General features: G+C 50.4%; 1 protein-coding gene across 1 annotated transcript in view; it reads right to left on the bottom strand.

The window, feature by feature from the left end:
* The window catches only part of CFAP46 (cilia and flagella associated protein 46), a 122,997-nt gene that overhangs the window by 69,527 nt on the left and 40,915 nt on the right, over positions 1-12,555 (bottom strand). The window contains 3 exon segments of the mRNA XM_017893795.1: positions 3,334-3,418; positions 9,431-9,593; positions 10,018-10,149. Of these exon segments, the coding sequence (XP_017749284.1) occupies positions 3,334-3,418; positions 9,431-9,593; positions 10,018-10,149 (380 nt within the window).

The raw sequence follows: 12,555 nt of genomic DNA, 5'->3' as shown, positions 1-12,555 counted from the left end.
AAAAAAAAAAAAAAAAAAAAAAAAAAAAAAAAAAAGATAAACAGTATGACCCTAAGAAAAGACAAACCCCTTTCTCCCAGCGCCCTCCCGCAGCACTCTGCAGGCCACAGTGCTGAGGGCTGGAGTCCGTGTCATCCTGCACCAGCCCCGTCATGCTATCAGCAGGACCCGCCTCTGGTGCCAGCACCTGGACCACCGAGGCTTACATCATAGAGTGTGGAGGCTTCTTTCCCTTCTCTGACTCATTTTTCATGAGACTGCGTTCTCCAGAGATGACCCGCTGGGTCTAGGGAGCGAACACGTCCATGGCTGGAAGGACGGCACCCATGGCTAGGAGGGCGGCACCCCATCGGATGCTGGGATCTGTGGGCTCACTGTGGCCTTCACACTCTGCCAGGCCCTCCTCACCCAGGCACTGGCCAGAGAAGCGGGTCTGCGTTTGAAACGTGGGAATCAACCCTGAGCCCTGCTTCCTCCCGCTTGAATTCATTAAACCAGGGTCTAATGAACTTGGAAACCACACATAGCGTAGCAGGGAGTCCGCTTCAATCCTGCCTAAGTGGAGGGCTCACCTTGAGGTGTGACCTCCTCATTGACCCACAGCCATGTCCTGGGACCACCCGGTGCACATCCAATTCCCGGGCGGAGGCGCTGCAGCCGGACCCCTCCCCAGGCATTCCTGTGGACCGTCCCTCCTCCTCGGAGGCCGCCAGCTCTGGTGCAGCCAGACCCCTCCCCAGGCGTTCCTGTGGACCGTCCCTCCTCCTCGGAGGCCACCAGCTCTGGTGGTTGGTGCCTCTGGGAGTGTGAGGGCTGTGGTCTGTGCATGAGGAGGAATGTGCCTGTGCTGAGCTCTGGGCCTCATGTGACCACAGCACAACACGGCCGTCCCGACTAACTCAAGAATCGATGTGGCCTGGACACTAAGCATTTAGCTGCCAGACGTGGTGCAAGTATCTTTCCGTCTGTTCCCTTCTGACTGTTCTGCACTTACCAGGATTCAGGAGCATACATTTTTGTATCTGTGAAAGGTGCCTCTTTCCACAAAATCTCTGCTATGCTCAATTCTACTTTCTGATATTTTTTCTAGAATTTGACTTTTTAAAACTACTTAACTATTCACCTTGTCTGATGTTGATTTTGGTGAATGGAGTAAAATGTAGTATGGCTTCCAGGTTCTGCCCAGAGGCACAAAGCCCCCTCCACAGCCTCCTCTGCCCGTGCCCCGTTCTGAAGGGGTCTGGGCTGCCTTCTGCCTCCCCAGTGCTCGGATCCACATCTCTGTCCTCGTGAAACACCCCCCAGGGCTGACAAGAATCACATGCCAGGTTGTGGACAGAATGGTTGTGACTGAGCAGTAACCAGGCTGCACCCTGGCCACGTCCTTGTTGTTAAAAGTCACCTGGACCCCCGTCACTCCTGTAGATGGGGTCTCTGACGTAAGAATCCTAAGGCTTTGGTTGAAGGATCACTTAGGATGTTTTTCGGACCCTGAATGCAAGCAACCAGTGTGGAGTCCCCCACAGAGGAGTGGCACAGGGACCGGCCCAGGAGCGCCTTCCCGAGACTCCGCGCTCTTCCGACAGTCAGCCATCTCCACACTTTCGTCCTCTCCAAAACCCTCAAGACCCCACCCCCAAACTCCTCAGGGAGGTGGGTCTGAGGCTGTATCCCCATCTCCGGCTCAGCAACCCCAGGATTGACCCTTTCTCTGCTGCAGCCTAGCCTCTCAGTGGAAGGACTTGCTGTGTGCCTCGGGCTCGTGCTTGCAGGACCAGCAAGCCACACACACTGCTGGGGTTAGTACTCACCTTAGTAATTACACGTGGCACACTTTTGTTTATTATTTTAAATCAACTTTGCCTCTCTAAATAGACTCTAAATGCTCAAGGTAGGTTCCACTTTTCTATTCCACAGCATTTAAAGATTTCCCAAATACACATTAGGACTCTTAACAGGGATAATTTTTTTTAGCAGACAGTTTTTTCCTACAAACATGAATTGGTATTCTAATATGATTCTATTGTTCTAAAGTCAGTATGTGTTTTCGTATGTTTGTTTTTGCAGGAGTGTGTGTCCACGTTTTTTGTGGAGGTAGAAAAATGCGATTTATCTGTCAGCACAGCCGAGAGGCCAGACTTCACGGCAGCCACAACCAGGGCACTGTCACAGTGTCCACTCTGGACTCAGGGGTGTGTGGCCCTGGACAAGGTTCACAAAACCAAAAATAACATTATAAGCCCCCCAGCCGACTGAATGGACCCTCCTCTCGGCCCAGGGCCTTCCGAAGTGTACCTGAAAAACTAGTTTGATGGGGTCGGGGGTGGTAGGGGGCAAGGGTGGACCGGTCTCATCACATCCCCTCTGCCTTTGGCGCCAGGCACAATGGACCAGCGTCCACATGAAAACAGAGCTCTGAGGGCTGACGCAGTGGACGCTCTGTAGCAGTAAGATACCAAGTTCCAGTCTGACTCTACCAAAGCATCACACGACAGATCGCAGGCCTGAAAGAGATCCAGGTATTTTATACCCAAATATCTTTCTTCAGCATACTTTGAAGTGGGGCCCACGCACCTGTCTCTTGAGCGGAAAAACTACATCCCGTTGAGAATCCCCTTTTCCCTCTCCAGGGCTGTTCCCTGAGCCAGGGGAGAATTAACCAAGAGTCTGGTGCCTTTTTGTCTGATAAGAGCTCGGAAGCCTGGAGGCTTCACCTGCAAGATAAAAACCTTGGTCTCCACAACTCCTCATCTAAACCTGGACATTCCTTTCTGTTGATTCCAGGTCTTTAGATAATAACTCTTTCAACAAATTGTCAATCAGAAAATCTCTGAATCTGCCAGTGACCTGGAAGCCTCCCCTCCGAGCTGTCCCACCTTCTGGACCAAACCATTGTGCACCAGACATGTATTTTGATGTCTCTGCCTGTAACTCCTGTTCCCCTAAAATGTACGAAATCAAGCTGTAAACCAACGACCGCGGGCCCGTGTTCTCAGGACCTCCTGGGGCTGTGTCACGCGCCGCGCTTCTCACATGTGGCTCAGCACCAATCCCTTCAGGTAGTTCACAGAGTTTGACTTTTTTCATGGACAGTGGGAAGGTCCTGGCTCTGGCTTCTTTGTATGTTGAAAAGGAATTTCATGGGCTCATTCCTGAAGAGCACTCAGGCGCCTGTCATGCGTCAAATGCTGAACAGACATTATCTGGAGGTATGGCCAGGTGGCTTCATGTCAGGGCACGGGAATTTAAAAGCACCCCATGTTTAAAACTGGGCTCAAGTCCTTCCCTTTCCTTGTACCTGGAGCCCATGCGTCTGTCTGTCCTGCTACAAACCTGGAAGAAAATATCCTTCGGTCGTCCCACCGCCTTGGAAGTCAGCCGTGGGCCACTGGTGCAGAAGCAGTGTCTTCCCTTTCTCCTAAAGTAACACAAGTAAATGACACGTATATTTGAAAGCTGCAAGACAGTCTTTCACCACGAGCTAAGAAACTCCCCCTCTGAGTCTCCTTAAACTGCTTGCTATTGCCATAAGCAGCTGTAAATTAACCTGACAATGTTGTACCGGCCGCTATCGCCCACATTCTAAAGCTTAACAATATACAGCCAATGAATAGCTTAAGTTATTTTAATGTAAATTCTTGGCAAACAACTCAGGAACTGCCTCTTATTTCCCTTTAAAAACCCACTTGGAACTGCCTCTAATTGGAATGCATGTTCAGGGCCGCTTGAATCCATGCTTCTGGATGACAACTTTCAAGCCTGGCCCAGGCAAACTCTCTACTTATACCAATTTTGCCTCAGCTTCTTCCTTTTAGGTTGACATCATTTTGCTTTTCATTTCGTTATAGTAGGTAGCTAGTCAAACACGAGCTGGGCGGGAGAGGCCCCCCCGCCCCGCCCCAGGAACTTCAGGCAACCATCAGGTGACGGTCAGGCAGCTGTTAACTGTCTCTGTAAAATAATAATTGGTCTCAGCCAGCACCAGGGAAAGGCCATCTCCCAAGAGACAGAAAAAACCTGAAACTGGTGATGAGCCGCTTCCCGATGAGATCTCAGGAGCTGGAGGAGTGGGCTCAAGCACGCACACTGAGAGGCGAAACCGCGGAGTTTCCCTGGTCTATGACCTCCCTCTAGGAACACGCGACTGGTAAGGGACCACCTCCAATGAGCACGTGCAAAACTCCAGTAAATACACTGGGCATGCGGCCCCTCCCACGTGCGGGCAGCCACCATACATGCAGACAGCCCACCGCAAGGGAAGCATCTGGGGAGAAATAATGCAAGACCCTGGAAGCCAGCCAATGTAGTGAGACAGCCAGGTGGGAAGGGGCCCCCCGAGAATCTCCGACAGGCCTGCTCACTGGGAGGAATGCGCACTGGGGTGGAGCCACAGAAGCTCACGCCATTTGCAGCCGGGAGGAGCCTGGCCCCTCCTCCTCCCGGGTGAACCTGGGATTCATTCAGTGAGGTGAGAAGTGCACTGGCAGGAAACACTCTCTCGCTTCACTAAGTCTCTGTTTCCCCTTTTATTCCTTTCTACCCAATAAAACCCTGCCTTTCTCACCCTTCAAATTGTCTACAAGCCTCATCTTTTGTGGCAGTGTGACAAGGACCCCGTCTTTAGCTGAACTGAGCAAAAGTCCCACAACAGTGTGAGACCCCAAGTCAAAGGTGAGCCATTCACGTGATCGCTCAGGTCTCCGCTCGGCCTCTTCCCAGTGTACTTTTCTTCCTTTCCTTCCTGTTCTGAAGCTCTCTAATAAACTCACTCTTGCTCTGAGACTTGCCTCTGTCTCTCCTGCTTTACGCTCCTCAGTTGAAGTCTTTCTTCTGAGAAGGCAAGGATTGAGGTTGCGGCAGCCCACTGCGGATTTGCCGCTGGTAACACACTTTGGGGTTGCTGCAGCCCCCTGTGGATTTGCCGCTGGTGCCGCACTTCGGTGGTGTGTGACTTGAACACGTCTGCTGCTAACCATTCAGCTCTATCTAATTATAGATGTTGCAGCAAAATTTCTGAAATGCTAAGTCACAAAAGTCTGCAACTGCTCCCCTAACATAATTGAGAGCTTTTTCAATGACATGAAACATCTAAGTTGGTTTTACGGCTCCAAATCAATGTGATGAAAAGCACATTAGAAAAAACTTAGGGCAGGCAGTGAGAGCCAATCTCAGAGGGAGTTCACTGCTGTAAATGCTGTATTAAAGAAGGATCTCAAATCAATAATCCAACTTTACATCATAAGGAACTAAAACACTAGCAGAAGGAAGGAAATAATAGAGATCAGAGCACAGACAAAAAAAAGATGACAGAAAAACAATAAAGAAAATCTACTGTTTAAAAGTTGGTTCTTTAAAAAGATCAACAAAATTGACAAGCCTTTAGATAACTGACAAAAAAAAAAGGAAGACTAGTCAAATAACTAAAATAAGTAATGCAAGTGGAGGCATTACTACTGACCTCAGGGAGATAAAAAGGATTATAAGAAAATCCTATGAATATTTGCACACCAACAAATTAGATAATCTAGAAAAATGAACAAATCCCTCCAAACACACCCAGACTGACTCAGGAAGAAACAGAAAATCTCCACAGACTTATAATAAGAGATTAAATTAGTAATCAAAAGCCTCTTAATAAAGAAAAATCCTGGACTAGATGGCTTCATCAGTGACTCCCATCAAACATTTAAAGAAGCATTAGCAACAATCCTAATTAACTCTTCAAAAATGTAAAGACAAAGAAACACTCCTGGGTTCACTCTATGAGGCCAGCATTACTCTGCTATCAAATCCAGATAAAGACATCACCAGAAAAGAAAGTTATAGACCAATATCCCTTATGAATATAGATGCAAAAATCCTCCCCAAAAGATTAGCAAACGAAATCCAACAGCATATTAAAAAGATGACTCATAATGACCAAGTGGGATTTGTGAGGGGTGCGAGGGTGGCTCACGGTGGGCAGATCTGTCAGCGTGATGTGCAGTATTCAGCATTAACAGAGCAAAGGAGAAAAACCACATGACCAGCTCAACGGATGGAGAAAAGGCATCTGGTAAGACCCAACACTATTTCATGACAAAAAACTCTCAGAAAACGAGACATAGACGATTCCTCAACATGATGAAGGGTCCTTATGGAAAAACCCACCGCTCACGTCACATGCAATGGTGAGGCTGGAGCTCTCTCACTAAGACCAGGAACAAGACAAGGTCACTGCTTCCACTGCTGCTACTCCACCAGAGGCTCTGACCAGAGCTACTGGGTAACAAGAAAGAACACAGTGAGAAACAGCCAGACTGTGTGTGCTACACTGGAAAAGAAGAGGTAAAACTATCTCTATTCACACATGACATGATCCTATGCAGAGAAAATTCTTACAAATCCACAAGAAAGCTATTAGAGTCAGTTAATGAATTCAGAAAAGTTGCAGGGCACAAGATCAACACACAAAAATCAGCTATGTTTTTATTCACCAGGAATGAAAACTCCAAAAAGGAAATTAGGAAGAAAGTTCTATAGACTGAGTTGTGTGCCCCCAAAATTCATATCCCGAGACTCTAACCCCTACTGTGGTGGTATTTGGAGACAGGGCCTCTGGGAGGTAACTGAGGTTAGATAAGGTCACGAGAGTGGGGTCCTCATGATAAAGTTAGTGCACTTTAAGAAAAGACATCAGAGAGCTTGCTCTCTCGGCTTCTGTGTGCCACATGAAGACACGGTGAGAAGGCAGCCAGGCTCTGTGTGCCACATGAAGACACGGTGAGAAGGCAGCCAGGCTCTGTGTGCCACATGAAGACACGGTGAGAAGGCAGCCAGGCTCTGATGGCCAGCAAGATGTTCCTCACCAGAACCCAGCCACGCTGGCTCCCTGATCTCAGACTTCCAGGTCCAGACTTTGAGAAATAAATTAAGCCATCCAGTCTATGGTATTTTGTTATGGCAGCCCAAGCTAAGACAGAAAGCATTCCTGTTTATAACAGCACCTTAAAAAATTAAATACTTAGTAACAAATCTAACTAAAGAGGTGAAAGACTTGTATGCTAAAAACTATAAAAGGTTGCTGAAAGAAATTAAAGACCTACATAAATGAAAAGATAGCCCATGTTCATGGATAGGAAGCCTTAACATTGTTAAAATGACAATACTACCCAAAGCAGTATTCAACACAATCTCTATGGGTTCCAATAGTCTTTTTAAAAAATATATAATTTTAAAAAATGATCCTCACATACATATGGAATTAAAAAACTGATCCTCAAATTCATATGGAATTGCAAGGGGTCCCAAAGAGCTAAAACAATCTTGAAAAACAACAAAGTTGGAGGACCTATGCTTCCCAACTTGGAAACATATTACAAAGCTACAGTGACTCAAACAGCATAGTATTGGCAAAATGATACCATATAGGCCAGTGAAATAGAGAGCCCCAAAATAAATGCTTGCATTTCTGGTCAAACTATTTTCAGCAACAATGCCAAGACCATTCACTAGGGAAAGCACAGTCTCTTCAAGTGGTGCTGCAAAAAGTGGATATCCACATGCAAAAGAATGATGTTGAACCTTTACCTAATACCATATGCAAAAATTAACTCAAATGGATCAAAGATCTAAACTTAAGAGCTAAAGCTACAAAATTCTCAGAAGAAAATAATGGAGAAAATCCTCATGGTACTGGATGTAGCAATGACCAGGGATATGACACCAAAGATACAGGCAACAAAAGAAAAAAATAGATAAATTGGACCTCTTAAAAATTAGGAACATTTGTGCATCAAATGGCATGATCAAATGAGTGAAGTTAACCCAGAGAATGGGAGAAAATACTTGCAGATCAGGTATCTGCTAAGGGATTAACATCCAGGCTCCATCCTGAGGCTCTCTGGCCATGAATCTCCGTCTGTTATGGCCCTCACCATCTGCAGGCCCTCCCTTCACAGGGCCCTGCAAGACACTGCAGGTTTGTAGGAACCACATATCTGGGTCAGCCAGGATTCTTGGTCACAAGTAGTAAAAATCTACTCTGTTCTTCCTGGGCAGCCAGAAAATGTGCTGGGCAGCATCAGTGGGAGGCTAAGCCCTGGGGCCAGGAAGATGCATCTTGCCCACAGGATGGCCACATGTGGGTTGGCAGGTTGGCAGGTTGGCAGGCCAGGTGGAGCAGCCTTGGCTTGCCTCTGTACTCTCTAGTCTGGCTCCAGAGGCAGTTCTGCAGAGCTCAGACCCAGGCTTCCAGGGGAAGCCAGTCCAGGAGGGTCCCTTTGCCTAGACCACACTGGATGAGGAGGCACTCCCCTGGAGCAGGCCAGCATAGGGAGAGGCTGGGGTGGGCTGGACAGCCCAGAGGCCCCAATACAGCCTTTTCAAAGTCAGGCCAAGAAGCTGCCTTGGGCATGCATCTGAGGATCTGCGCAGCGGCTTCTGTGGCGGCGCCTACTGCCTGTGCCTGCTGTCTTGTGCCCCACTCCCCTGTCCTCCTCCTCCCACTGGAGCTTCGGGTTATGCAGCTCTGCTCCTCTTAGAAGGGCTCCGTTTTGTGGGTTCTCTGTGGCGGACTCCTGATTCCCGGTTACAGCTGAGGCCAGAAGAGAGCTGAGAGTGGGCTGGACTGGCTCAGCCCTGGTCTAAAGACTGACCCTAACCCGAGAGTCTCAGCCTCCTCCCAGGAGGAGAGGTTGCCTCCCCATCTCCCAGCAGGGAGCTGTGTCCACAGACCTGTGAGCCAGAAGCACGAAGCCTTCACCGACTCTAGAGCCTACTCAGGAAGCCCAGTCCACAAGGCCGAGGCTTGTCCTGCCAGTCTGTGCCCAGGGAGAAGCTGGCCAGGCTCCTGCTCTTGGGGAGAGGCCTGCAGGACCACTCCAGGACCCATGCCCAGCCTCCCTCCAACAACCCTAGAAGGAGGTACACTCTTGGATCCACATGGCCCCTCTCCTGCAACCGTCCTCCCTGGGTTGCCCCATCCCCTGGGCCTTGGGGGCTCCGCTCCCTACCACCCTACTCTGCCTAAGCCTCCAGAGGCACCTGTGGCTCAGCCCCTGCCCCCTGCCCTGCCCTCTGCTTGCCGTTCCTCAGGGCCACCCTCTCTCACGGCAGGTGGGGCCTGTCCTCCCTGCCTAGAATCCAAGCCGCTTAGGGAAGAGACTGTGCTGGCCTCGCTCTCTACCCACTGCTGTGTGTCTCCAGTTCTGAGAGCCCCTCGGTGCATGTATGCTGCTGGGGGAGGTCAGGGCTGAGCACCGAGTCCAGCAGGGGGCCCCGCAGTGTTGGCACTTGGGGACCCCCCTTAACCCCCTCCCCTCCTCGGCTGGTGCTGGTGCACCCTCTGGGAGGCCTGTGGGGTCTTTCTTTGGGAGCCTCTCCAGTCCTTTCTGGAAGACCCACTAGAGGCCTCAGTGGGAGTCAGGAGCCCCCTCCAGGGCTGGCGCACCTGCTTTCTGGCCTCTGTCTTGTTGATGATGCTGATGATCCTCTTCAGGGCACCCTTGGCCTTCTTCCTGTAGACGGCTGAGGATAGGAGCGGGAGCCAGGCGTTCCAGTAGTGCCGTGCGGCCAGCATCACCAGGGTGCTGCTGCCCGCGATGCCTCCAAACCTGAAAGAGGGCAGGTCATGACACGGCGGCTCCACCTGGGCCCACCTGGAGCTGCTGGACCAGGAGGGACAGGAAGGTCAGGTGCCCAGGGCCCATCCATGCGCTTGCTCCCTTCTGGGCATGTGGCTCGCTCAGGCGTCCCTGCTGCATCCTCTCCAGTGGGCCTTTCTGGGCAGCACAGGGTCAGACCCCCGCCAAGGTCAGGCTGTAGGAGCCCAGGCAGGTACAAGGGCAAGAGGGGCCACCACACCTCCTTGAAGACTATGCCCTGAACTGGCCACACTGTCCACCTCGCCCTCGCTGGCAGGAGCCCTCCCTTGGGCCCACAGAACAGACCACAGCCTTGGTGAGCACAGCGGTCTGGCACAGCAGGGGAGGGACACAGCCCCCACAGCACCACCCCAGCCCCTTTAGAGCCGTGCACCTGGCGCTCTCCGTGAAGGCCTTGGCTGCTACCAGCCGCAGCTGCTTCCGGCCCTTCAGGTTCTCCATGACGCTCCTGCCCTGGATGCTCGTGGCCGTGCACAGCATCTCTGCCACCAGCCGGGACTCCTCGCTGCAGGACACAGGGCCAGTGAGGAGGGAGACCACTGTGGCCCACCTTGGGTCCTCCCTCCCTGGGTCACGGTCACTGACCTGTGGACTGCACAGGTGGTATTCTAAGACGGGCAGCTCCTGGTCCATGAGCACATGTGCACAGGGCTCCACCCTCCCCAAATCTAAGCCAGCCTCAGGGAGTCGCCAGACTGCAGGGATGCAAGGCCCTGGTCTTCTGAGGCCTGGAGTGCCCACGTGTGGCCTGGGCGCTGGAGACAGCCACCCTGGGAATGCTCTCAACCATGGAGCTGGCAGCCACGTGGCAAGGGTGGGAGTGGGCTGTGGGGACATCCAGCCAGTGGACCCTCAAGACTGTCGCCTCAGCTGACTCTCACAGTAACCTTATGAGAGACCCCAACTCAAAACTAACTGGCTGTGTCCAGTCAGTCCCCAGAACCATGGGGCAGAATCATTAACTGTTTTTTTAATGACTAATCTTTAGAGGGGCTTGTGCAGCAACAGATCCACAGAACCAGCCCCATTTGGGGCCTCTCCCCTCTACAGGGCCTGCTGCCCAGGCCCACATGGAAGTCTGGCCTCAGAAGGTCCACTCTGCACCCAGAGCTTGGCTGGACGCACAGTCCTGGGCGTCAACAGCAGCATCAGCTCCACGGCTCCTCATCCCTGGACATTCACTGCTCCAGTGCTGCCGTGGCTGGGGCTGCAACACCACACACTAAGGCAGGATTCCTGCCATGGACGGGGAGCACACCCTTGCAGCTCAGCTCAGAGGAGGCACCGGATTTATTCTCTGAGAAAGATGCTGGTTCATGGGTAGACTCCCTTCATGGACCAGGGTCCCAGAGCCAGGGACCTGCTTGCAGGAGCAGACAGCTGCTTCTGTCCCTCTGTCCCAAAGGAGTCAAAAGAGGAAGGCGCTGCCCTTTGGCCTGCATGGACCTGTAGTGCCCAAAGCAAGCTGGTGCGTGAAGCTGAAACCACCTTCTAAGGCGGGCACGGCGACCTAGGCAGGGCAGGAAGGAGGGTTCCGTTTCCTGGGTACTGCCGTCCTAAACATTTTGATCCATGTTATGCAGTTGTTGAGTGTTCCATAAATGCCAGTGAGTGAGGTCTGCTCCTTCCGTCTGCAGCCTCAGTGACGTCCCCCCTGCTTTGCTCTGTCAGCTGCTGAAAGAGGAATGTTAAAATCTACAGCTAGAACCGTAGATGGATCCATGTTTCACTTTCTGTATTTTCAAGCTCTGCTATCAGGTGAACACACATTTAGCATTTTTATGTCTTCTTGAAGATTTAATCCTTTATGATGAGGAAGGTCTCCCTCGGATAGCGTGCCTGGGCCGTTTAAGCGCCACACCAGCTTTCTCGTGGTTGGCGCTTGCACAGTGCCTCTCTCCCGTCTTTTTACCTTTAATCTGTGTCTTTACATTTGAAGAGGGTCTCCTGTACATAGTTGATCATTGGGTCTTGCTCCTATGTTCTGTGAGATAAACTGCATTTTAACTGCAGTGTTGGTTCATTTACGTTTAATGGAATGACTGTTACAGCCAGGGTCAAATCCACCATTTGCTCCTTGTTTTCCTTTTGACTTACATGTTCTTTGTTCCTTTCCTCCCTTTTTTTGCATGAACGAAATATTTTTAGTATCCCGATTCATATCCTCTATTAGATTTTTCATTATATCTCTTTGCTTTATTCCATTTCTTAGCACTTGCTCCGGGGATTGCAGTATGCGTCCTTCACCACCCACGTCTACCTCACCCGAGTCCTCCTCCACGTCACGTGCGGCAGGAGGGCCCTCGGAATCGCTGCCTCTCAGCCCGTCCCACGTGTTTCCAGTGCCCTGCATCTTGCCTCTATATTTATGAAAAATCCTACAATAGGATCTTATTTTGCTCTAAAAGGTCAAGTGTTTCTTGACGAATTTAAGAACTGAAAGGGAAAAAAGTCTTTTATGTTTACCCCAAATTGACCATTTTGGTGTTTTCATCTCCTCTAGCATGTCCTCTTCTAAGGATTGGCTGGGAATGGATCCTCTTAGCTTTTATTAATCTTAGAATGTCTTGATTCTGTCTTCATTTGTGAGGACTATTGCTGGCGGATATAGAATTCTAGATCGACAGGTTTTCTTTTTCAACACTTAAAAACCATCACCCTTTGTATTCTGGTTTGCATTGTCTCTGATGAGAAGCCAGCAGCAATTCTTGCCCTGGTTTTCCCGTATGCACAAATCCACCCCTACGCTAACGTCTTTCCAGGATCTTCTCCCGCTCTTTGGTCTTCAGCAAAGTGACTGCAATTCCCCCACGACGGAGCCAGCTGTGGTTTTCTTTGCGTTTATCCCACTTGGGGTTCCTTGAAAGTCTTGGATCTCCAGGTTGATTTTTTTTTTTTTTTTTTTTTTTTT

The sequence above is a fragment of the Rhinopithecus bieti genome, unplaced genomic scaffold (genome assembly GCF_001698545.2).
Source record: "Rhinopithecus bieti isolate Rb0 unplaced genomic scaffold, ASM169854v2 scaffold_24263, whole genome shotgun sequence".
NCBI lineage: Eukaryota > Metazoa > Chordata > Mammalia > Primates > Cercopithecidae > Rhinopithecus > Rhinopithecus bieti.
The sequence above is the reverse complement of the archived record's forward strand: the minus strand, read 5'-3'. Positions and strand labels throughout refer to the sequence as shown.